Source organism: Sturnira hondurensis, unplaced genomic scaffold (assembly GCF_014824575.4).
Source record: "Sturnira hondurensis isolate 20B ecotype Veracruz unplaced genomic scaffold, ASM1482457v3 Scaffold0011253, whole genome shotgun sequence".
Classification (NCBI taxonomy): domain Eukaryota; kingdom Metazoa; phylum Chordata; class Mammalia; order Chiroptera; family Phyllostomidae; genus Sturnira; species Sturnira hondurensis.
In genome coordinates this window covers 3,568,267-3,591,873 of record NW_028083884.1, presented here as the reverse complement: position 1 = coordinate 3,591,873, position 23,607 = coordinate 3,568,267, and the positions used below count along the sequence as shown (strand labels likewise).

Below are 23,607 nucleotides of genomic sequence, written 5' to 3'. Positions count from 1 at the left end.
TTTACGACAGCAGACACCCTACCGGGGAATGTCAGCTCCACGGGGGCACAGGTTTTGTCTGTGCCCTTCACTGCCATGTGCCTGCTCAGCCGGCGTGCACGGTAAGTATTTATTGAATGACTACTTGATCAGCAAGTAGCGAAATGGCTGGAAATTATTTTAACGATCACCCGTATTTCGTCGTGTATAATGTGCACCCACGTTTTCTGTGTGCATTACCCATGGCATGTAATCATTATACCTGTGTATAATGCACGTCTGTATTTTTGCCTCAGGAATTTTGGCAAAAAAGTGCACATTATACACGGCAAAATACGGTAATGCTCGTCTAATGCCTGCACTTTACAAAGAAGTTTTTATTCCCTGATTGCATTCTATCCTCAGAACAATTGTGTGAGGTTACTAGATCTTGCACTGTTATTACCCCTGACTTACTGACGAGATCGGCATCAGGAGGAAAAAACAGGAGATTTTAATGTCTGGGCACATGAAATAATAGTCATCTAGTTTCCTAGGAGTCCTTGAAGGCAAGGATGATAATTCACTAAATTCTTTAACCCTGTTAATTGCAGGTCAATTGCAAATTTCCTTACAAATGGTAGATGCACAATACTGTTTGAATGAATAAATGATCCCTAAATACCATCAATATGTGACTTTAAGTGGTCCTATACTTCTGAGGGCACAGGGCCTCCTAACCCACTCCGCTTTCCAGACAGCCACCCAGCTGTCCTGAGCCATCTTCACCATCTGGTGCCTGGTGCGGGGCAGCCCTTTCTCTCTTCCCCCGTGTTGAGGTTTTCCTTTTTTCTCTCTCATTACTGGGCAAAGTCACCTGGGACCATCCTTTCCCTAGGTTTATGTACCTTCAAAATCTTCTTTCCTTTTCTCTTTGGAATTGCAAATCTTGCCCACCTCTGCTCCTTTCAAATAATGTGAAGGTCAAAAACAAACAACCCAAATCATGGCTGAGAGGTCCAATGGCAGTGCTCTGAGAGCAGTGAAAAGGGAAGGAACACATTCTGAAGTGGAGTCAGATCCCGGGCCTTTGACCTTCAGCACGCCCCATGACCCCTCTGCGGGTCCTCATCCAATTCCTCACCCTATCAACTCTGTTTGCTTCGAAATGCGTTTTCCTTCGCCAACAGGCATTCACTCTATTTTCAGTTTTATTTAATTATAACAGCCTCTCTCACAACACTTATGAGGGGGGACCCAAAGCTCTCCAGAATTTATTTATAAAAAGTTGTGTATTTATTTGTATATGTGTAAACTTCAGTCACTTTTAAAGCACTCTCCATTCTATGCAATACACCTACCAAGACTTTTTTCCACTGCTCAAGACAGTTTTTGAACTTGTGGAGTTTGACACCTTTTAGTGCTTCTGACATTTTTTGTTTTCACCTCTTCCACATCAGCAAAAACAGTTCCCTTTGAGGACTTTTTCATCCAGAGAAATGAAAAGAGTTGCTCAGGTGAGATTCGGTAAGGAGTCATACCATTTTTTTTGCCAAAAACTGCTGACCATTCAGTGCGGTGTGGGCAGGTGCGCTCCTAAATCACACATCAAAAAATGGGCAAACGCAATAAAAGTTTTAAAAAAATTCACTGAAGCCGAATGCAGCCTCTCACAACAATGCAAGCTGGTACACAGATCCAGATGGGTTCCTAGAACACTCACCTTTTGGGGAAAGTATGTACCTCAAGGGGCCCACACTCTGGCAGATAATTTCATTTTGGAGGTTCCAACTGTATAAGACTTTACTGCACATATTTATTTAAAAGGTATTCTTCTAAATGGTGAGCTGCTTGAAGGAAAATCTCATGTGATTTTTTTCATTTTTAAATCCCAAATGCCAACACAGTGCCTGACAGAAAGCTGGTATTTGGGGGGGGGGGCGATGTAGATTTAGCTTTTCTCCCATATTTTCCATGGTATACAACCACTATAATTCAATACACTTGTTTCTACCAAGCTTAAAATTCTGTATCTTATGAGTAGGCATTTAATAGACTTTTGGGAGGAGAAATCTGGAAACTTGACCACTATTTAGAGTATTGTTTCTATGAGGTATAGCATTCTGAGTCTTAGATGATGACTAAAAAAGAAACTTTTGGCCTTGGATGGTGTAGCTCAGTGGGTTGAGCGCAGGCCTGAGAACCAGATGATCGTGGTTCGATTCCCAGTCAGGGCACATGCCTGGGTTGCAGGCCAGTTCCCAGCAGAGGACACATGAGAGGCAACCATACATTGATATTTCTCTCCCTCTCTTCTTCCCTTCCCCTCTAAAGATAAAGAAATAAAATCTTTGAAAAAAAAAAGAAAGAAACTTTTGGCTCTGGCTGGGAACTTTTGGAATATCATCTATTTGAAAATTAAGACCTTTGATCTTCCTTCCTGACTCGAGTTCAGATCCTTGTTAGGCTCCAACAGACTCCCACCCCTATCAGAAAACGCAGTCCATCAAAGGAAAGAATCTGGTAGATGGGGGGCCTTGGCAGGGTCTTAAGATTGGACTGCCCTTTGAAAGCCCCAGCCCCCTTGAATTTAACTGAAAAAGGGTGAGGCTGGTGTATGGGGATGGAGAAGCCTGGGATCCCCCTCTGTAAAGTTCTAGGTATTGTGTGTGGCTTGTCTATTTTTCTCCTTCTCCATCTCCCCAGTTAGGTCTTTTGCTATAATATTTTTAAAAAGATTTTAGTTATTTATTTTTAGAGAGGGGAAGGGAGGAAGAAAGAGAGGGAGAAAAACATCAATGTTCAGTTGCCTCAGGAGTGCCCCTACTGGGGACCTAGCCTGCAACCCAGGCATGTGCCCTGACTGGGAATTGAACTGGCAACCCCTTGGTTCTCTGGTGCTCAATCCACTGAGCCACACCAGCCAGAGCCTTTGCTACAATATTTATCTAATATTCTTTCTCTGTATTTTGAAACCAAATTTTATAGTAAAATACATAGGTAGGTCTCAAGTTCGATGAGTTTTGACAATTGTATGCATCTGTGTTACCAGCACCCAAATTGGGAAATAGAGCATTTTTAGCTCTGTGGTTCCTCTTTCCGGTCATCCCTCTCCCAGAGGCAACCGCTGTTCTGAATTCTACATCCAGTTCCAAACTTCATGGAAACAGAATCACAGTAGCGTGCTTCTCCCCTTCATCGGCTAGAGCAACAATAACCAGAATGTATACACATAATCTATTTTCTAAGGTGTCCAAAGTCAACATTCCCCAGTGTTTGACCGTGGTGGCCCCTGGCTAGTGGGGACTTAAATGATTGTTACCTTGTTCTTCTACAGTCAGGTCTGCTATAAAACCATATACACATAATTTTATAACCATGAGAAAAAGAAAGCTTTTTCATGGAATGAGGTGACATGGCTCTTGTGGAGAGTGAACAGGTGAGGTTCAGAGGAGTGTGGGGAGGAACCCTGTCAAGGTGCTTGCTAGTGTCAAGGTCCTTGGCCCATCATGTCAAGGGCAAAGACTCCTCGAGGCATCTTCCGTCTGGGTTCTTGGTTATCCTTTTGGATACGGAAGCATTTGACCAAGGGGTTACTCCAACCGCCAGCTCTTCCCCTTGGATCTTAGCAAAGAAGAAACGGTGTCTAAAGCAAGCATTAAAATTCTATTAAAATCATGAAAAATATATACACACATATAATTGTAAACTGTTAGTCACACATTTGAGTTTTCATGAGGTGCATTAGGCAAATGGTTATGGAGCAAACTATACAATTGCAGATAAAATATATATATATATACATACTCTATGACCTCTGAACATCATTTGAACACGGATGAGAGACAACGCCATGTATGCACCCTGCAACCCAGATGGGTGCTTACGTGGAGAAAGAATGAGTGTAAGCGAGGCATAAATAAAGAGAAAGTTTTGACTCATGTAATAATATTTTGCAGGAACACTTAAAACAAAGAGAAAACAACCTAGCAATTTCACAACAGAAGGCAAGGCCCAACTCGGTTGGTTAAATGGTCCCATATGTGGTGTCTGCAGAGCCTGGAGGCTTCGAATGGGCCAGCCTGGGGCTGGTGCCAGGGCTCTGGGTGAGCTGGCTGGGCAGGGAGCAAATTGTTTAACTTCACGGAGCCCGTTCTGCCTCTCTAAACTGGGGTAATGACGGTAATCCTCCCCTCACTGGGTTGGTGGGAGAGGTGACCGAAGTGACGGGTCAGCTGGGCCTTTGCAAACCACTCACACTAATTTGTATGTCAGTGGTTTACTGTCACTTCTGGGCCTGGAATGGATGTTCTGGAAGAATGTGGCACCCAGGCTCTATAGCCTATGACTGTTGACTTTTGGGGACTGCTATAATATCCCATGCTGTTGACTATTAACAGCAGAGTATTGTCTCTTTCTTTACCCTATGGGCCTCAACTTCTGCACTGGGGAAAAGGGGTGTTTTGACAGAAAATAAGAGATGGGGTGGGCCTGGGGTGTTAGGGTCAGAGAGACCTGGGTTGCAATCCAGATTCCCACATTTACTAGCTGTGTATGACCTTGGGTGAAGCTCTTAACTTTGCAGAGCCTCAGTTTTCTCATCTGGAAAATGGACATAGATGTACTTCAGTGAATTGCTGGGAGGAAAGAATGAGACAGATCCTGAAATGGGCGATTAGCACAGTCCCTGGGACAGGTGCCATCAGTGATAGAAATGGACCGTCTTTCATGCCGGATCAGGGGCACAGGAACATCTTGTTCGCAAGACACCCAAGCAGTTACTCCTTAAAACCAGGATCATGGGGGCTTGGAGCAAGGGGCAGGAATATGGAACTCTGATGCTAGCACAGGAAGAACAAAGTTTTCCATCACACTGGGCCTGGGCAAGATGAATCACCTGGGTGGAGACAGGCCAGCTGTGCCAAAGCCGATCTGGGGGAGACACACATCCACACGGCTGGCACTGCGGTCCACTCTTCATCTGCAGGGCTCGGAGTCCTGTGTGTGTGGTTGCCTCCCTGTGCAGCCAGGACAGTCGACTGCAGCCATCGGGGAGGGAGAGGGGCTGGTGGTTTACACCGAACCATGTGAGCATGAGGGCAGTCTCCCACTTTGTGACCCCTGGCTCATCCTGGCAGACAGCCTGGGCGCCCCATCCGTGGGCAGGGCCGGCAGGGCCCAGCCTGCTCTCTTCTAAGGCCACAAACACCTTTCCACTGGACTAGATCCCCGGCAGCCTTGGGGTCTCACTGAACCTGGGATTTTGCTGGAAGTGGGGAGCCCCAGTCTCTTCTCAAGGCTTTAACCAAGTTTCACTGTTTCCTTTCACTCACATTCCCCAGGTAGCCACTGCCAGGGGGCAGGGAGGGGGGAGTGCTTTAAAGAAAAAAACAGCCCCCCGCTGCCTCCGGGATGGCTCTGCACCCTGGACGTCTCCGTGTGCTCCTTATCCTTGGCTGGTTGTCTCTGGCCCCCCCACCCCAATTTCCCTTCCTGACTCCCCTGCCTCAGAGTGGGCCACCTTCTGTTTATCTGGTTGTAAAGTCAGGTTATTTCTCATTTGCGATCCTTCATGGGCCGTACTTGACTTCTGATATTTTTTTTCCCTCCCTTTTTTCCTCCATGAACTACATGGTTCTCTGGTGCGGTTCTTGACTTTTAAAGCAGTGAGAACGTGCGGATATCTGAGATCCCAACTGTATTTTCCTTGGCCCACCTGGCCTCTGCTCTTAACTGATATTAGAAGCGGGCCGTGGCTGGGACCACCTGATCTGCAAGCCCTCCAAGCCTCGCACAGCTTTCCCCAGCGGTGGGAAGGGCGGCGGCCAGCTGCAGCAGGAAGCCGAGAGAGCCCGGAGCGCTGCTGCGCGCCCGGGTAGAGCGCAGGCCGGAGCCGGTCAGGGCGGCGTCCGGAGCTCAGAACCCGGGGCGAAAGGCCTCCGCTGCCTTCCCAGACGCCTCAGCGGAGCATATGCTGCACTCCTCAAATTCATTTTTAATTCATGACATCAGTGTAGGGACCGTCGGAAGCTCGAAACTGGCGCTCTTCAAAACCAAAACAATCAGCGCAATGCCGGAGAGGCGAGGAGGAGACGCCCGGTCCAGAACGTGGCCCCCGCTGTTCTCGGGGGAACGGGCGTTTGGAAATCCACTTTCCAGAGGGGACCCGATGTCCCTGACGCCCGAGTTGACATTGCCCCACCTTTCTCTGGTGCCGAAGTTGGACTCCAGGGTGTTAGTTATAAAGACGTCGCCGGATGTCAAAGTGGTTTCGATTAGGGCTTTATTTACAACGTTGCGTTAAAACGATCGAGTATGTACTTGCAGGGAGATTAAAGGAGACCCAAATATTTTTCCACACACACATATAAAAAAATATATGAACAAATATACATATAACCAGAACTATATACAACTTAAAATACATTAAATAAGTAATATAATAATATGCTATAGGAATTAGATGTTAAATACATGTTAAATAGTAAATAATATGATGAAACCACATTATACATATTGTGTGTTAAATAATGTACAATACAAACGGAGACTGGAATAGAAAGCTATATGTATATAAAATGTATTATAGGTCACGGGTGCTGTAGGTCAGGATGGCTGAGCCTCAGCCCAGTACAGAACGGTTCCCCCCACCCCGCTGCTGCCGCAGCCCAGTCCTTGACCCCTCCTAGGTCCCCACAGGCCCACGTGTCTTTGGGTGGATGTAAAGATTCCAAAAGACCAACTCTGTATGGGCGTTACCAGACGATCTGTTACACTCCATTGGGGAGCGGGCACAAAATTCGTATATGAGACCGGAGGGCACCCTTCCCCTCTTTCGTTACAAACCCCAAACATTTGGCGTTTGGTCCTGGGAGCTTAAATCAAGCGTTCTGTCTCAGACACGTAAGACAACGAACTAACTTGAAGTGCCGTTTTCCAACATAGGCATTTAGAAGCAATTTGGAAATTGAAATGAATCTTTATATGTAAGACTGGAACGTTGCGGTGGCCCTTTAAAGCGGCGGTGAGAAAGGCAATTAAGAAACCCGCGGATGGGCTGCAAGGCAGCGATTCAAAGCAAAGCAAAACGCACAGTTAGAAATTTTTTATTAACCGCGCACACACAAGTAAGGCAGCCTAATGATCATTGCCGCGTGCGTTTACTCTTCTCTCGCTGGGGAAATAGGAAAAAGACTGGACGGAGGAGTTACCCTAACGAATTACATCGTTTCACGGGGGAAACGGCTCGGGGGCCAACGTTGGTTTCACTGGCCACCTAAAGCAGTGTGTATGGGAATTGCTTTTTCTCCAGAGTCACCTAGGAGCAGAGCAGCAAACCAACCGTCTGGAAGACAGGGGTGCGTGTTGGCGGGCTCTTTTCCATGTGAACCCGCAGAGTTCCTCCGCAGAGCGGCTTCCGGACCCCAGACCTTCCTCCGCCCCCTAGTTTCCCGGCGGGAGGCCGCGCGCCGGCGGCGGGCAGCGCCCAGCTGCCCGGTCCCGCAGTCCGCGGCCCCGAGGCGCGCCGCCGCGCGAGCCGCTTTTATTTGCAGTCTCTTTAACTCTGCGTTTCTGCTTCTCTTCCCTTCCAGCGCCCTGCCGCGGAGTGTTAGACAAGCCCTGTCGTCTGTGGGCTCTCACCTCAGAGTCAATATTATCTCAGATGGGCACAATAGACTGGAATGAAAAGCTAATATTGAACCAATGAGGTCCCTGCCCGTGCTGCCGCGATGCCACCCTTTGTGGCGCAGCCCCGGCGAGCCGCCGACGGCCGGCAAAGCGGGGGAGGCTGACGTCCGGCCTCTAAGGGCCCCGCCAGGGGTTGGGGGGGACCCCGCGCGCAGCCTCGGAGGCCCAACCTGGCTTCGATCGCATACAAGCTCCTGGAGGTCCCTTCGGGCCTCAGTCTCGGGCTCTCCTCCAGCCGCCAGAGGCTGGCCGAGAAGCCCAGGGCTCCGCGGGGCCGTGGGGGAGCAGGGAGTGCGGCGTGCCCCACACGCAGATAAGTAAGGGAGCGGGGCCTGGTGTGTCCAAACCTCTGGGCCAGGGGCCCACAGTGTGAGCGCGGCGGGGGAGGGAGGGCAGCTGTGGACCTAGACCTGGAGGACTTTTTGCTGCTCGTCCTGGGAGGCAGCCTGGCCACCTTGGGATCCTCCGTAATTAAAGGCCTCCAGGGCCGCAATCGGCTTGCGGCTTGTAGCCTGCGAGGGGGTCTCTGCGGGAGGGGCGGTCTGTGAACCCCACGAAAGCTCCCAGCATCTGTCCATTCTTCTGTCTCCTTAGCTCGTGGAAGGGTGGACAGTGCTAGGGATGTAGAGGTCGCTGGACGAAGGGCTTTGGGGCTTCGGCGCTAGCTTGGAGAGGAACTCAGGCCACACCCCTGCTTTTTCATCCGCTGACGCAGGCACTCTTTGTGGGCACCCCCGGAGGTTTCAGGGCCGCCGTGAGTCACCCACAAGAGAGACGCCAGGGTGTGGAGTGCACAGAGGCTGGGTCGCGACCGTCCAGCGCGGGGTCACCCAGCGCTGCCCTGTCTGTTCTTCAGCTCTCTGGCCGCCAAGAGGCCACTGGCGGCCCTCTAGTCTTCTACCAAGGCCGGAGTCCGAAAAAGGCGACTGGAAAAGGAGAAAGGGGGCGCGGGGCAAGGCCTGAGCCTAGAAAAATTTGCTTGGAGGACGATGGTGGGCATGTGGGCTGGAAGCAAGCTGTAGGTACACTGTAGGGACTCTTGCCTGAGCCTTGCCACGTCAGACGGTTTGGGTGCCCCGTCCACCTGCGGGGGCTCTTTCGCCCTGTTTTCTCATTGGCTTGAATGCAGGAGAACCAAGCAACCAAGGGGCGGGGTGGGCAGAGGGGAAGAGAGCAGGAGGAGGCAGAGGCCAGGCAGGGCTGTCCCAGGGTCCACTGGGGAGGGACCACTGCACGCACCAGCAGGAAGTGAGAGTATTTGTATAACCTGAGCCTCAGTTTTCTCATCTGAAGAATGGGTATCATAACCCTCTCCACACCAAATTATGAGGTTCCCTGCAACCATGGGTGTGAGCAAACATGCTTTTTTAAACACTGAAACTTGATGCAGGTGAGTGGAATTGGAATTGTTAAGTCTTCCCCACACCCTCCCCAGGTTTCATGGAGGGCTTCTTGTCCAAGATAAAAAGCCTGTGGTTTTCCTCTTTCCTCACAAGGCCACAACCCCCTTTGTAAGCCCTGGCCCAGGTCCCCAGAATCCAGAAAATGGGGAGGTTCTAAAAGAAGTGACAGTTTCCTGGAAGTGGGGGGGGGGCTGTTGGAACACCAGCCTTTCAGCGGCCACTCCTGGCTTCCAAGGCAGGTTGCTGCTTATTCCCCCAAGAAGCTCCTTAAGGAACTGGATCCCAAGTTACAAAAACCGAGACTGGTATCCAGAGCAGTTTCAAAGAAAAAGACTCGGGAGGAGGCAGTAGAGGCGACGGGAGGTGCCTCCCCTGCCTCCCACGCGGGTCCTGCAGACTGCTGGAGGCCACGGCCTCTGGGAGCACCCAGCCACAGTTTATGCCTGTGTGGCCCAAGGGAACTGCAGCTTCTGGGACTCTGCAGGGGAAGGTGACGACCCGTACCAGGTGGGGGAGAGTGCAGGGGACACAGGAGTCTCCACCTTGCCCAGGCGGCTGCCAGAGCGAGAGCACCCTTGTTTCCTAATTCCTGTGTTCCTGTCCACGTCCAGTCAGTCGTTCCCTCATCCATCCTGGCTTGGCCTTAGACTTTTACTCGAAATCGGGCGAGGGAGAAAGAGACAGGACCTCCTGCTTTCAACAGTGAAGGGAGACATGCGTCAAGGCAGCAGTCCCCAACCTTTTGGGCACCAAGAACCGGTTTTGGTTCTGAAAGACGATTTTTCCATGGACCAGGGATCAGGGGATGGTTTCGGGATTATTCAAGTGCATTACATTCAAGCTCACCTCCTGCTGTGCAGTCCCGGTTCCTAACTGCCCTGGAACCAGCACAGGTCCATGGCCTGGGGGTTGGGGACCCCTGCATTAAGGGATTGGCGAGTTTCGTGATGAAGAAGGTAAAGCTCCACGGTGGTATTGCAGGGCGGCTTCACGCCTCAGTGAGGAGTTCCTGTCTCTGAAACGCTGGGTCTCAACACGCACAGACCTCGGGAGATCCAGACATCCAGAGGAGGACAGTGCCTGATGAGTGAAGCTGGGCAGCAAGAGGCAGGGACCAGGGGCCAGGCTCTCCTGCTAGAGCTCAGCCACCTAGGGGGACATGGAACAACTGTGCGGTTGCTGGTGCACTGGTTTCCCCAGCCTAAGCTCACTGGACAAGCCAGGCTGTCCCGAAACTGACGGTGTTCGTGCGCTACAGGAGAAAGGGGCCGCTCACGTGGGCCCCCGTCGCGGCCTTCCAGCCGGGCGATCAAAGGCCACATCTGCAATAACCACCAGGATCCCGGTCTCGCGGCCACGAGGGGGCGCAAAGCTGGGAGAGTCACACCCCCGAGACCCTCACTCTTCCGACTCTGTCCCAGGTGGGGCTAAGGCGGGCCATTACGGGCCCATTTTCTGAGCCACCGTGGTCAGGCCGTGGGACCTAGGACTTCAGGCATGGAGTTGCGGCCGCATTGCGCGGTAGCTCAGCCATCAGTCTCCCTGGCGTGGACGATCATTACCGCTTCGTCCTTTTTAGAGCAGAACCTGTCCCCTCTTTTTTGCGTCTTTCGGAAGGAAGCCCGACTCCTAGTGGAGCTGGAATTCGAGTGTGGATGGTGAACTCTGCAGTAAAGAGTTAGAGCTGCTGGAGGGAATAGGGACACATTTTCAAGTCGTCTCTCTCCTCTGTGACCTGGGAGCCTCCTTAGACTTCCTCTCCTGGCTCGCGGATGGAGGGCACGCCCAGAGTCTGGCCGTCTGTGTGCACTGGACTCAGAAGCTCCGCGGGCATCCCGCTCGCGCCCGGCCCTAGCCACTAGGCGCCGCTGCGCGCACGCGGATCCGGATCCCTGGCCCCGACTCCCGCCTAGCAAGCGGCCTCTAGGGAGAAGGCCAGAGAGGGATTTGATATAATAATTTTTTTAAATTAAGTTATTAATTATTCTTTCCGTTTTCTCTTCGCTACCCTACCCGTTCGGAGAGGCTGCGTGACTGAATCACAGAGGGGGGAAGGAGTTTTTAACTGGTTTGGAGGCATCCCCATTCACGGACACCTTTTGCATACCGAGGGCCAGGGAAAGGGCTCACCCCTCGCTGACGTCCGCGCCACCCGCACGCAGTCTGGCGGGCGCACAGTGAGGGCTTCGGGCACTGGCTCGAGGAGAGGGTCTCAGCCTCCGTAGAGCGCGCTGGGTGAACTGGACCACACCAGGCCATGGCCTAAGGATATTTTATTCGATAAACTGTCTATGCCAAGCATTAGCTCACCTACTCCTCTCAAAAACTGTTACACTGTTGATATTTCCTTCTCACAGCTGAGAGAATGGTGACTCAAGAAGGCGAAAGTCACAGAGGTAGTGAGTGACCCCAGGCAACACCTGGACACGCACTCACCCCAGGTATTGCCCAGGCCAAGCAGGGAGAAGCACAGCTCTGTGCTCTTCCCAAGACAGGGGCCTGGTGGGGAAACTCAGAGCCAAAGATTTTGGGCGATCTCCAGAAATCTCTGCCCCTCGATGCCTCCCACTAACCAGCAATCCAGGCCCACTTCACCCCAGCACGTCCCTAGGGAAATCCTGGGCTTTTACGGAGCTGGGAGGAGCTCATGGCAGGAGCCTGAGACCAGCAATGGAGCATGTTTCTACAACTTTATTGTTTGGTCCTGAAGCCCAGCCACAAGCCCTGGAGGTGGGGGGGGCGGGCAATAGGAATACCAGCAATGTCAAGGGCAGGAGCTAACTTTATCACTAGATAGACACTGTCTGATCACTTTGCTTGGCTTCTCTCACTGGACAACCCTGAGGGCCGAGACACTCATCTTTATTCCCATTTCACAGAAGAGCTAACAGAGGCACAGGGTGGTTAAGTAACTTGCCCCAGGTTACCCCGGCCTGACTTATTTTGGTGGGGGGGGGCAGGATAATAAGGTCTAACTGAGAGTGCAATTCACCTTTTGTAGTGTACAGTTCTACGAGATTGGAAAAACCTGTACAGACGTGTACTTGCCATCAGGAAGTATGGGGGTTCCATCACTCCCCCAAACAGGCCTAACCCCTGCCCTTCACTGCCTGGCAGGCAGCACTGGCTGAGTTTTTACAGATGACAAAATGGAGGTTGGGAGAGATTGCCTTGTTGCCTGAGATCACTCAGCCCGTAAGTATCAGATCTGAGATTAGAACCTTCATTAAATGTCTGCTAGTCTGGCTGCCTGCAGAGTGTAGATCCCTGAATCTATACAGCCCAACCCTCAGCTTGGAGAGAGGGAGCCCCTTGCCCTAAGACGGGGGCTCAGAAACTCCCTACTCGCCCTGCACGTGCTGCCTTGACAAACACCCACCAGCGTAGAGAAGCCGAGAAACAAAGACGGGCAGGGATCTGCAAGGCCAAAGCCACGAGTAAAGTGAACGCAGCCACCCAGTCTGAGGACTGGAGGCTAGAGGAGTCCAGACTAGTGAGCCCAGGACCTGGGCTCACTTCCACCTACCCTTCTGGTTAATGAGTTACTCTCCTAGTTAATTCCTGCACATTTCCTCTATTCCCCCTCCCGCTGCCCCCTGCAACCACCACCAGAGAAGCCTGGCAGGCAAAAAACCTTCTCAAACTCAAGTCTAGGCCCATGAATTAGCATAGATTACCCAGCTTCCAGAGCTTCCCGGGACCCTGACTCCCTGGAAACCTGCTCTTCCCTCAACAGGGGGTGGGGGGGACGGGGAGCAGACAAGGCTTGAGGCCAGGGGTTGGGAAGCAGAGGGAGGCAGAGGACTGTCATGGCAAGTCCTGATCCTGCTGGGAGGGCAGGCAATGGAGGCCACAGCTTCCACACCCTTGCCCACCTGCCCCATAACTGGAGTCCATGGGGCAAAGCTGACCTTCTCAGGCAGGTTTTGAGAGGCAGGCTATGAAGCAGGAGGTCACCAGGGCTGGTCAGCAGAGGATGTTAAGGGAGGGGACCTGGCTGTGAGCTGCCTGGGCTCTCTGCCCGTGGAGGGGAAGCTGAGGGGTCTGTGCTCCAAACTGTCACTCACTCTTTTGGGACACTCCAGACACATCCTGGCCAAAGAGGGCAAAGGGTTTAAGGAGGGTGCTGAGGGCACCTTAGAGCTCTGCCTGAAAGTTCTGAAAGAGGGGAAACCCCCTTCAGTGGAGACACTGACTGGACTCCCTTTGCCCTCAAGGTCGTCTGCTCTTACACCCTCAGCCAAAATCACTTACACTAACTGTGTGATACGTGCTTGCTGCCAGCCCTGTAGCCAAGGTGTGGTATTCAGGGTGCCCGATTTTCCACATAGAGTCTAAGGCCCAGTGTGGAGGGCCTGACCTTCAGGTGAGCTTGACCCTCCAGTGCTCCTGGAGAGCCTTCCAAGAAGGGGGCTCTCTCCTTTTCACTCCAGCATCCTGGATCGACAGCCTGCCTAAGCTGGGTGTTTCTCTCTGGCTCGGAGGGCTGGCCCCTAACTCTGACCCAGGCTCACTGGCTGGCATAACTCAAAGACTTCTGCCTTCCCAGGTGGCTTGGGATCCCCACCAGCCTGGGCCTAGAGGGGCTGCATCCCCTACCACCTAATAGAAGAAGGGATTTCTGAATTGAAAACAATATTTTTGGAGGCTGGTGGTGCAGGCCCCAGGAAGGTGCATCCCCTAGGAATGCACCCCACCCCCAGAGACTAGATAGAACATGGGGCAGCCCCTGGGTTTGGGAAAAGGGTGGGAGTGGGGTGGAGAGAGCCACAAAGCAAGGCCATGAAAACCCTCTAAGGATGAAACCCAGCCACAGCCCCTGTGCAGAGCTGGAGTGGGGTCCACAGCCTGAGGCGGGGGCAGGTTTTTCTGTGTGAGGGCAAAGCTGAGGCCCACACCTGTCTGCTGTGTGCGTGTGTGTGTGTGCAGGCGCCTTGCTGGAGGAAGGCTGGAGCAGAGAGGGCAGGCAGCACCCAAGACCTCTGTTGGCCCCTCATTACAGTCTGGTGCCTAGACAACCCCAGCTACCTCTCCTCTTGCCTGAACAGTTTTCTGGAAGGGTGTTTTGGATCCCCCCACCCTAACACAAACCGTGTCTGGAATAAAGAAGTGGAAAATCTGACATGAACAAAAGCACACAGCAGGTAAAAAACCAGAGAGGGTCCAGGGGGACCCGAGGGCAGGGAGGGAGGTCACTGGGGATGCAGGGAACAGGCCCGAAGATCGGGGACCCTCCATTGATAAAGCTGGTGGAGGTTCAGCCTTGATCACACCACTTCGCTCTTCTCCGCCCCCTCTCAAATCCACATTTTCCGGGTCTCACGGCAACCTAGCCACCGAACAGGCATTTCTTCATCCTTAAGAGAAATGACATGGGCTTCCAAGTAAAGATTTAAAGGACGCCAGATTTCTTTTTATCATTAATTGTAAACGCGCAAAATACCTGCTGGTCCTTCACTTTAGAAGAATGTAATTGGCAAAAAGAAGGGAAAAAGAGGAAAAAAGAGACGGCTGATGAATAGATAATAGATCTTTAACCACCAATAAACAGAGAGCAGCGCCAGCAGCCTGGGGGATGTGATCATAATTATGCCGCTGCGTGAGCCAATGGGGACGAGGAAACTCGGCCCTAAAATCATCCCAAAACCGAAGGCGAGCTCGAAAATGCGGACACGGCCTGGAACCGGAGACGCGATCTGCAGTCCCTAGATGTGAGCCCTGGGTTTGCACAGCAACCCGCCCCTGGGACGACAGATGGCAAAATAATAATAGAAATAATAATAACAGCAATAATAATAACAACGATAAAAACACCGACCTAACAATAACCGCAGCGGAACGATAACAGTACCACCACACAACCTCTCCCCTGACCGTGGAACCTCGGTCCCAGATATTGCAGAAGAAATGTTTTTGGGAAGGAAAGGCGCACTCTCCCGCAGATAGCCTATGGGGGTAGTCGGAAGCCCACTGCCCCCGCAGAGTCGGGGGCTCCCGGCTTAACCTGCAACCGAACAAGCCAGGTCAAGGATCGCGAAAACCGCGACCCTGGGACCTCGAGGCTACGCGCGGTGGGAGGACCACCAATCCCAGGTTCCCTCCTCACCTCGGTTGACGCCCGGGATTTCGCCGCGGGTGCGGACTGGAACGACGAGACGGTTTCGTTAGCCCTCGCCCGGACCCAGCCCTTGCTCGCTTACCCTCGCGGTGCTCGTGGGGCGATCCCAACTTCCCCGACGCGGGGCCGCAGGGCGCAACGGTAGCATCCGGAACCCTGCGAGCCAGCGATCCGCGTGCTTGCTTGTCCGTCCGTCCGTCCTACCAGCTCGGGCTCAGCAGGCTTGGGATCCAGGGGGGACGCAGCGGAGGCTGCGCCGGCCGGGGACTCTGCAGGGACCAGGGTGCCCCGGAGGGAGTGTTGCTGGTGGAGGAGGAGGCGGTGGCTGACAGGGGAGGAGGTGGGGAAAGAGGAGGAGGAAGAAGAGGAGGAGGAGGAGGAGAAGAAGGAAGAGGAGAAGGAGGAGGAGGAGGAAGAGAAGAAGCCGAGGGAAGAGGAGGAGGCGAAGGAGGAGGAGGAGGCCAAGCCGCAGCGGGCGCCGCGGGAGCGAGTGAGCTAGGAGCGCGGGGCGAGGGCGCGGCGAGGCGCGGCGGCCGGGCGGGCGCAGGAGGCATGGCCGAGGCGGCGGCGCCGACTCCGTTCCACTCTCGGCCGGGATCCAGGCCTCCGGGTTCCCAGGCGCTCGCCTCCCTCTGACGCACTTTAAAGAGTCTCCCCCCTTCCACCTCAGGGCGAGTAATAGCGACCAATCATCAAGCCATTTACCAGGCTTCGGAGGAAGCTGTTTATGTGATCCCCGCACTAATTAGGCTCATGAACTAACAAATCGTTTGCACAACTTGTGAAGAAGCGAACACTTCCATGGATTGTCCTTGGACTTAGGGCGCCCTGCCCGCCTTCTGCAGAGGAGAGAAAACTTTTTTTGCCTCCCCCAAGAAACTCCCCCCTCCTCCCCGTCTCTAGCTCCGACCCCCCCACCCCCCACGCCATCTCGCCAAAAAAAAAAATTACCCCAATCCACGCCTGCAAATTCTTCTGGAAGGATTTTTCCCCCTCTCTCCAGGTTGGGCGCGTTTGGTGCAAGATTCTCGGGATCCTCGGCTTTGCCTCTCCCTCCCCCACCCCCTCCTTTCCTTTTTCCTTTCCTTTCTTTCTTCCTTTCCTCCCCCCACCCCCACCCCAAACAAACAAGTCCCCAATTCTGGTCCGTCCTCGCCGCGGGCAGCGAGCGGCGGAGGCAGCGCGCCGCGGTCGCCGGGAGCCGGGAGCCCCGGGCGCCAGCTCCTCGGCGCAGCATGTTCCAGCCGGCGCCCAAACGCTGTTTCACCATCGAGTCGCTGGTGGCCAAGGACAGTCCCCTGCCCGCCTCGCGCTCCGAGGACCCCATTCGTCCCGCGGCGCTCAGCTACGCTAACTCCAGCCCCATAAACCCGTTCCTCAACGGCTTCCACTCGGCGGCTGCCGCCGCCGCGGCCGGCAGGGGCGTCTACTCCAACCCGGACTTGGTGTTCGCCGAGGCGGTCTCTCACCCGCCCAACCCCGCGGTGCCAGTGCACCCGGTGCCGCCGCCGCACGCCCTGGCCGCCCACCCCCTGCCCTCCTCGCACTCGCCACACCCCCTCTTCGCCTCGCAGCAGCGGGACCCGTCTACCTTCTACCCCTGGCTCATCCATCGTTACCGATATCTGGGCCATCGCTTCCAAGGTACGTGCCACGTCGCGGGGCTGGCAGCACGCCGCATCCCGCACGCCCTGGGCCTGCTCGGGGTGGGCGCTTGGCAAGCCTGGCCGGAGGTTCCTCCCGCTGGCAGGCCGCGCACTCTATTCGTAAATCGGGAGGCAAGGGGCCGGGCGTGCTGTTGGTCCCCAGCTTCCAAAGCTGCGGCCAGTTTGGGGGCTGGCCTGCGGCGGAAAGTTGTCCCCGAGTGCTCTCGGGTTGCCGACAGGGCAGCGTAGGAGTCCCGGAGCCCGCGGGGTCCCCAGTCTCTACCTCTTCTCCGCGGCGCCCTCGGAGCCTTGACTCCGAGGATCGAGGACCCGGCCCAGCCGCCAAGTTTACCTTCAGCTGCGTTCGACACTGTTCGCCGCTCACTCCGCGCCCCTTTAGCGGAGACCCGCGACTTCTCGGGCTACGACAGTCTTCCCGCGGCGATAGTCTCGCGCGCCCGGGGCAAACCGGGGAGGGGTTGTTTTTTTCCTGATTTTTGGAGGCTCGGGAGAGGCGGGAACCCACGCGGGTTGAAACCTCCGAGGCTCGGCACACTCGATTTTGGGCGCGCAGCGTCAGCGTCGGGAAGACAGGTTCAGTCTGGTTTGGTTTTGTATTTATTTTTCTTTTGAGAGAAATGAACCGAATCGGGAGAAGGGCTGGGGAAGATTCTGTTTGGGTATTTTCCTTTCTTGCTATTTTTTTGGTTTGTTTGTTTTTTCTCTGTGTGGGGGTGGGAGGAAAGTTAAAACTCCAGAAAGAGAGGCCAGTAATTAGTTGAGCGATCGGAGCCGGGAAAAGACTTACCTCCCGCGGCAGCCGATCAATACTCAGCGGCTTGTCCATTCATTAACCCTTTGCGTCCCCGCTAGAGCCTAGAATCGGGTAAATGCCAACCCGCTTCTAATTTAAAAAACAAACAAAAAACCAAAACAAAACAAAACCCACCGTTCGTCTGTATTCCCTGAGCAGATTTGCCTCCATTCCCGCCTGAACTGTAGGTTAGTTTTTCTTTGTTTGGGCTTTGAGTGAATCTGTTTCCCACCCTGATGAGTGTACCCGAAACTCTCTGGCTTTGCTCGCAAAGTTTCGGGCTCCCTTTCCTTATTCTCTGCTAGCCACGCTAGTGGGCCCCGCACCAGGCCCGGAGTAGCCCGGGTCTTCACAGGCCGCGGGTAGCCGGATCGGGCTCCCGCAGCCCGCTAACCTACGGGTTTCGATCCCTTCGCTCGCGTCTCCCAGTTCTCCGGAGCCGGACGGCGGGGGAGCCGGGTCCGCGTGAGGCAGAGGCTGCAGAAGCGAGGCACTCCCGCCAGCGAGGTTTAGGTCCCAGCCAGGCTGCGGAGACGCTCCCGTCCCCTGCAGTTTCCAGAGGGGAAACGCTTGAATACGTAATTTAAAAATAAGTCCTCGAAAAAACCCTGGATGCCCGTGCGCCGCCTTTCCGCCCCGATCAAAGTGTCCCGAGAGGTTAAAAAGAGAAAGCCATTTCTCTGGGTCGTGGACCCCAATTCCCGGGCCTGTCCCTGCCTCGCCCTTCTCTGCCCAGGGCGCCCCTCATGGAGGTGGGGAGGCCTGCGCACTAGGGCGGCTGACAAGTCCGCGGGGGTCAGGAGCCTGGAGACCGGCCCCGCAGCGGCAGCTTCGGGTTCGGGGCCGCACAGCTAGCGCCCCGCGGTCCAGGCTGGGCGGCTGGCCCCGTATCCTCTTCGTGCGACTCCAGAGGGTCCCCAGCCCCACAGGCCGAGGCGCAGAGGCTAAGCAAAGGCCCTGAGCGTGATGTCCCGCCAGCCCGGCTCCTAAGAAGTGCGCGGCCCCAGCCAGGGCTGTCCGCTCTAACGGGACTTCTGCTGTGTCCCCCGCAGGGAATGACACAAGCCCCGAGAGCTTTCTTTTGCACAACGCGCTGGCCCGAAAGCCGAAGCGGATCCGAACCGCCTTTTCCCCGTCCCAGCTTCTGAGGCTGGAACACGCCTTCGAGAAAAACCACTACGTAGTGGGCGCCGAGAGAAAGCAGCTGGCGCACAGCCTCAGCCTCACGGAAACTCAGGTGAGCCGGGCCCAGGCGCAGCGACCCAACCCCAAACTTCTGGACCCAAGCAGCTGGCCTGCAAGTGCGGGGCTCTGAGAGGGCCTTCGGCGGCAAAGAGCTTGGGAGCTGGTCCCACGCCCCCTCGCTCGGGATGTGTGTTTCGAGGCTCCAGGCTTCCTTGGTCTCCAGAAGGAACAGCAGGAGGCTGTTTGCCCCAGGCTTTGGGTGGGGGGCCAGGGGACGGGCTGGGTCGCTCCTTCTGTCGGCTGGGAATGCCTTGCAGCTCCTGGCTAAGTCACGTTTGCACTTTCGGTGAAACTTTTGGTGAGAGTGTAGGGACCCGGCTGGAGTCCAGGAAGAGGGGGAGAGCAGTGGGGTGTTGGCATGTCGGGTGTCTAAGCTGGAGCAGTCTGGGAATTAGTTAAAGGCAAGTTTTGTTCGCCCACAGGCCCATGCTCACACCACTTACTCCTTTGGAAGGGATCTGAGAGTCAGGAGGCAGAAGCCATGAATCCTGGGTGCGTCCCTAAATCAGAGAAACAGAGTTGGAAGGCTACTAAGTAAGGCTCCTTCTGGGAACAGAACCTTCCTTCGCCCTGAGTTCCTGAGGCGGGCCTGGCTCTCGCCTGCCCCGGGGCTGGGAGGGGGTTTAGGGCTACAGTAGGCGCTACTGTATGCGGAGCGGCAGGGCGGGGTCAGAGTTCCCAGCAAACAGTAACGTTTTCGTGAAGATTAAGTTGTAACACTGTTTTCTGGGAGGCGCAAAGAGGTCGAGGCTTTGTTTTAAAAGGTCCCCCCCGACAAAACGGAGGAGGGCCCCTAGGGTTGGTGCGCGGCCGGCACAAGGCGCGGCCCCGGCTGATTTCTCCCGGAGAGTCGAGGCGGCGGTGGTCTTTGTCCGCCTCGCTGCCCACGCTGCCTGCCGTCTTTGTGTGCGTGTCAAGCCCCCAGCGCAGGGACGCGCGCCTTGGGCGAGCGCCGGGGAGAAATGAACCGTCCTCCCCCTCAATTAGCAAACTCAAAGCAAATTAAACTCAGCCTTGTTCCAGCTCTGCTTTTTCATGGGGCACTTGGGGGGATTGGGCGTGCGGGGAGAGCAATCTGGGACCTGGGCTGGACTCTCAAAGGAGGGAGTGGAGGGGACCTCCGCGGCCTGTGGTGCTGCTCTCAGCATAGGACAGGTCTGCGGGCGTGAGAGGTACAGCCGCCACCGTTTACTTCCCTTACCTGCACCTCGCTGGTGGAAAGCTTGGACAGTGTCACCGTCTGGTCTGCTCAGTGACTGGGGATCCTCCACCCAGCCTCCCCAGAGGGCCGAGGGGATTGCAGCTGACTGAGCCCCTTGCCTCATTGATCCCCAGACCTCTAGCAGCCGCTCTGCAGGGGCCAGGCTGCCAGAAGGAGACCTGGTAGGAAGGGATGTGGCCAGGGTAGGAGCTTGGCCCTGTCCTGCCCTGCAGATGGTCAGTGGGGAGCAAGGAGTCTCTTCCTCTCTTCTCTCCCTTTCTTCAGTTCCTTCCCCCCCCTTTTTTTCCCAGAGGTCTTTCAGAAGCTTTCACTTTTGAGCCTTGTTTCCTAACTGCAGTGGAAGAGCTGGGTTGGTCCCTAGGCTTCCGCACCCTGTGTTCCTCCTGGCTTCCTCCGACACCCCCTACCAACCACTCTTGCTCACCTGCAAGAGTCCTGGGCAAGGAGAAGGAAGCTCAGGCAGATCCCGACTGCCTACCCAGGCCTCGCAGAAGAGGCGCTATATTTAGGCAGTGCTGCGGGAACCGGAGAGAAAATAGAAAGCACACTGGGCCCTGCAGGAAGCTGCAGCAGCTGCGGCTAGGTCTTCGCTGCACTGGCTACGTCGAGGAGTTGGGGACTTGTCTCTTTTTATTTATTTTTCTTTACCTATTATTTTTGTAGGGGTGTTTCTCATGCTTTGCAAGGCTTTTATTCTCAGCGGAATGTGGGTGTCCCGTGCAGGGCCAGGTGAGAAGAAGGGCTGTCTGTGCACTCTGGGCCCTTGCCGGGGAAAGTGACTCGGGAGGGCCAGGGCAGGGAGCCAGGCTTCCCACCCGCCCTGCTCCCTGCAGGAAGGCCATGCAGAGGCCGGCCCGAGGACACCCGCTGGGGGACCGGACCGTCTGTGGCAGAGGGAGTCTGAGCTGGGCAAAGGCAGAAGAGGTAGGAGGGCGCTGTGGAGGAACTAACGCGCCCCTTCTGCCTTTGGCCCGCAGGTAAAAGTATGGTTTCAGAACCGAAGGACCAAGTTCAAAAGACAGAAGCTGGAGGAAGAAGGTTCAGATTCCCAACAAAAGAAAAAAGGGACGCATCACATTAACCGGTGGAGAATCGCCACCAAGCAGGCGAGTCCCGAGGAAATAGATGTAACCTCAGACGATTAAAAACACAAACCGAACCCCACAGAAACGGACTACACGGAGCAAAACAGACAGGGAGAGGAGGGGAAGAAGGGAAAAAAAAAACAAACCCTGCAAAACAAAAACAAACCGCACACACACATTCACCGAGAATGGGAGAGGGAATCAGAGAGACAGCAGCGGAGCGACGCAGACTTTGGGCAGCGAGTGCGTAGGGTCCGGATGGATTGGAGGGCGCGCCAGGAAGGCAGAGGACAGAGGCTCCTTGATCGACGTGCAACCCTTGTCTAAAGAGGCAGTTGAGAGAGACAGAGACAGACAGACAGACAGACAGAGAAGGAGAGAAAGAGACCCAGATGTGGCAAATCGGAAGGCACTCTGACAAGGGGAGCTGTCAGTCAAAGGCCAAGCCAGCGAGACAAGATGATTGGCAGGTATTCCGTTTATCGCAGTCCGATTTTTTTTAAAACAATGGTAATAATGATGATAAAAGAAAAAACCCAACCAGACACGGGACTTTATATTTTGCACTTCGCAGTGTTGTTCCCCAGTCTTTAAAAAAATAATTAGTATAATAACGATCGAAATTTCATATCCAGCCCCATCCCACACCTGTTCAAAAACTTGAATTGCATGTAGCAGTTGTTGGGCGAATGGTGTCTAAAGACAGAAAATGAATCGTAATTCTCTTTTCCTTTTAAAGACAGGTTCTGTGTGCTTTTCATTTGGATTTTTTTCGAGAAATGTGCAGTCTGTAAACACTTTTTGGTACCTTCTGACGTCAAAGTGATCGTGAAAGCGAAATGAAGTAGGCTCAGCGATAGTGGTCCTCTTACAGAGAAATGGGGAGCCGGATGGGGGGCTGGGGGGGCTGGGGAGGGGGCCCACCAGAGTCAGTAATTGTGTTGGAGAAAAAGAACACCCAAATTAATGGTATTTCTTGGACATTCCCTTTCCTAACATCCCAAGGTGGCTTAAAACCATGAAGCAGACTCCTTTTAGTGGTTGGAGATATTGGCCGAGTTCAACCATGTACTGTGAAGGCCATTCCAAACTTTCAATCTGTCTATTGCAAAAACCGAAGGACTGTAGTAAGCGGGGATGGTGTTAAGTGTGGCCAAAGACACGGCGGCAAGTTTTCAAGCACTGAGTTTCGATTCCAAGATCATAGACTTACTAAAGAGAGTGACAAATGCTTCCTTAATGTCTTCTATACCAGAATGTAAATATTTTTGTGTTTTGTGTTAATTTGTTAGAATTCTAACACACTATATACTTCCAAGAAGTATGTCAATGTCAATATTTTGTCAATAAAGATTTATCAATATGCCCTCAGAGTAGTCGTCTTGGGAAACCGAAGGAAACTTTTTTTTTTAAAGTATGTCCAATAATTTGAGTGTGGTCCTTCCCCAACTAGGCTCAAGAAACCCAGCCTCCCCACCCACAGAAGGGCCAGACTGATGGATTTGGGGGCATTTTAAACAGAGATGAGGGTGGAAAGGGAAGAGGATTAAGAAAACCTAAGTCCCTCAGCAAAGGGATGGGAGAGAAGTTTTTCCAACCAGATCTTTGCCCATTGCAAGACCGACTGAGGGAGTTCGGTTTCAATTGCAGTTTAAGAAGACCTGCTTCTTTTCACCTCTAGTTATCTTTCTAAAAATCTAGATATATAGTTATGTATTGAAGGAAATTTTCCCGGGGCTGGGAGTAGCACCTGGCAGAATCAGAATGTTCGGATTTTTAAACTGTTTCTGGCCTTAAACCCCGAAGCGCGTCTCTCTCTCTCTCTCTCCGTATATCCCTCCCTTCCCCTTCTTTCTTTCCTCTCTCTGTTCCCAATCTGCCCAAGGTGGTGAGGCAGGCCCAAGGGCCTCAGCAGCCTTATAAGGCAAGCTTTCTGAGAAACCTCCAACTCTAGATTTTCGCATTAAAGAAAAAGTTGCAACCAGTCTTGAAGGAAACTTTGCTCCCCCCTCCTTCCCCCTTCTGGGGGGACGAGGTTGTTTTTGCATGCTTCATTTGCTTCTTATCCTGATAGGCTGCATTAATCAGTTTTATTTCCATTGATAGAGAAACCTCGTCTGTTCTGTTCGAGCTACAAAGCGTCCTGCGAGCTTTTGTGAAAGTGCAAATCAGTTTAAGCAATTATCATACCAGGAATATGAAGGGGAAAGAGGAGGCCTTGCCCAGTGGTCTCCTTTAATCTCTTAATCCATGGATCCAGGGGGGCTGCCTGGACATAATTTAGGACAATCTCCCCACCCTTTACACTGTGATAAGGCCAAGTTACAATGCAGGGCAAAAATACAAGCTTTGTTAACATCCTGCCTTGAAAAGTTAAGATTAGACATTCTGTGCACGTGTGGGGACTATAGGGCACTATGGAAATTT

The 23,607-nt window shown here is 53.7% G+C and overlaps 1 protein-coding gene and 1 long non-coding RNA gene across 3 annotated transcripts; one reads left to right on the top strand and one right to left on the bottom strand.

Moving 5' to 3' along the window:
• The first annotated feature begins 15,672 nt into the window (after positions 1-15,672).
• EMX2 (empty spiracles homeobox 2) lies at positions 15,673-21,794 on the top strand. 2 transcript variants are annotated; one of them, XM_037059671.1, is made up of 3 exons: positions 15,675-16,812; positions 18,681-18,865; positions 21,073-21,794. In XM_037059671.1, the coding sequence occupies exons 1-3, from the start codon at positions 16,404-16,406 to the stop codon at positions 21,238-21,240; spliced, it is 762 nt and encodes a 253-aa protein (XP_036915566.1). In that variant the 5' UTR covers positions 15,675-16,403; the 3' UTR covers positions 21,241-21,794. The 2 variants fall into 2 exon arrangements, with proteins under 2 accessions (XP_036915567.1, XP_036915566.1); XM_037059672.1 differs by lacking the exon at positions 18,681-18,865 and having other exon boundaries at positions 15,673-16,812; positions 21,073-21,176.
• LOC118996315 (uncharacterized) lies at positions 18,722-20,578 on the bottom strand. Its single transcript, XR_005068463.1, has 2 exons — positions 20,520-20,578; positions 18,722-19,373 (listed from the first exon to the last, which is right to left on the bottom strand). It is a non-coding gene; the product is annotated as an uncharacterized LOC118996315 (long non-coding RNA).
• Positions 21,795-23,607: the final 1,813 nt, after the last annotated feature.

Coding starts and splice junctions, on each gene's coding strand:
- EMX2 (XM_037059671.1), top strand. CDS start 16,404: ATGTTCCAGCCGGCGCCCAAACGCTGTTTCACCATCGAGTCGCTGGTG. Junction 16,813..18,680: donor TCTGGGCCATCGCTTCCAAG/GTACGTGCCACG, acceptor TGTCCCCCGCAG/GGAATGACACAAGCCCCGAG. Junction 18,866..21,072: donor TCAGCCTCACGGAAACTCAG/GTGAGCCGGGCC, acceptor TTTGGCCCGCAG/GTAAAAGTATGGTTTCAGAA.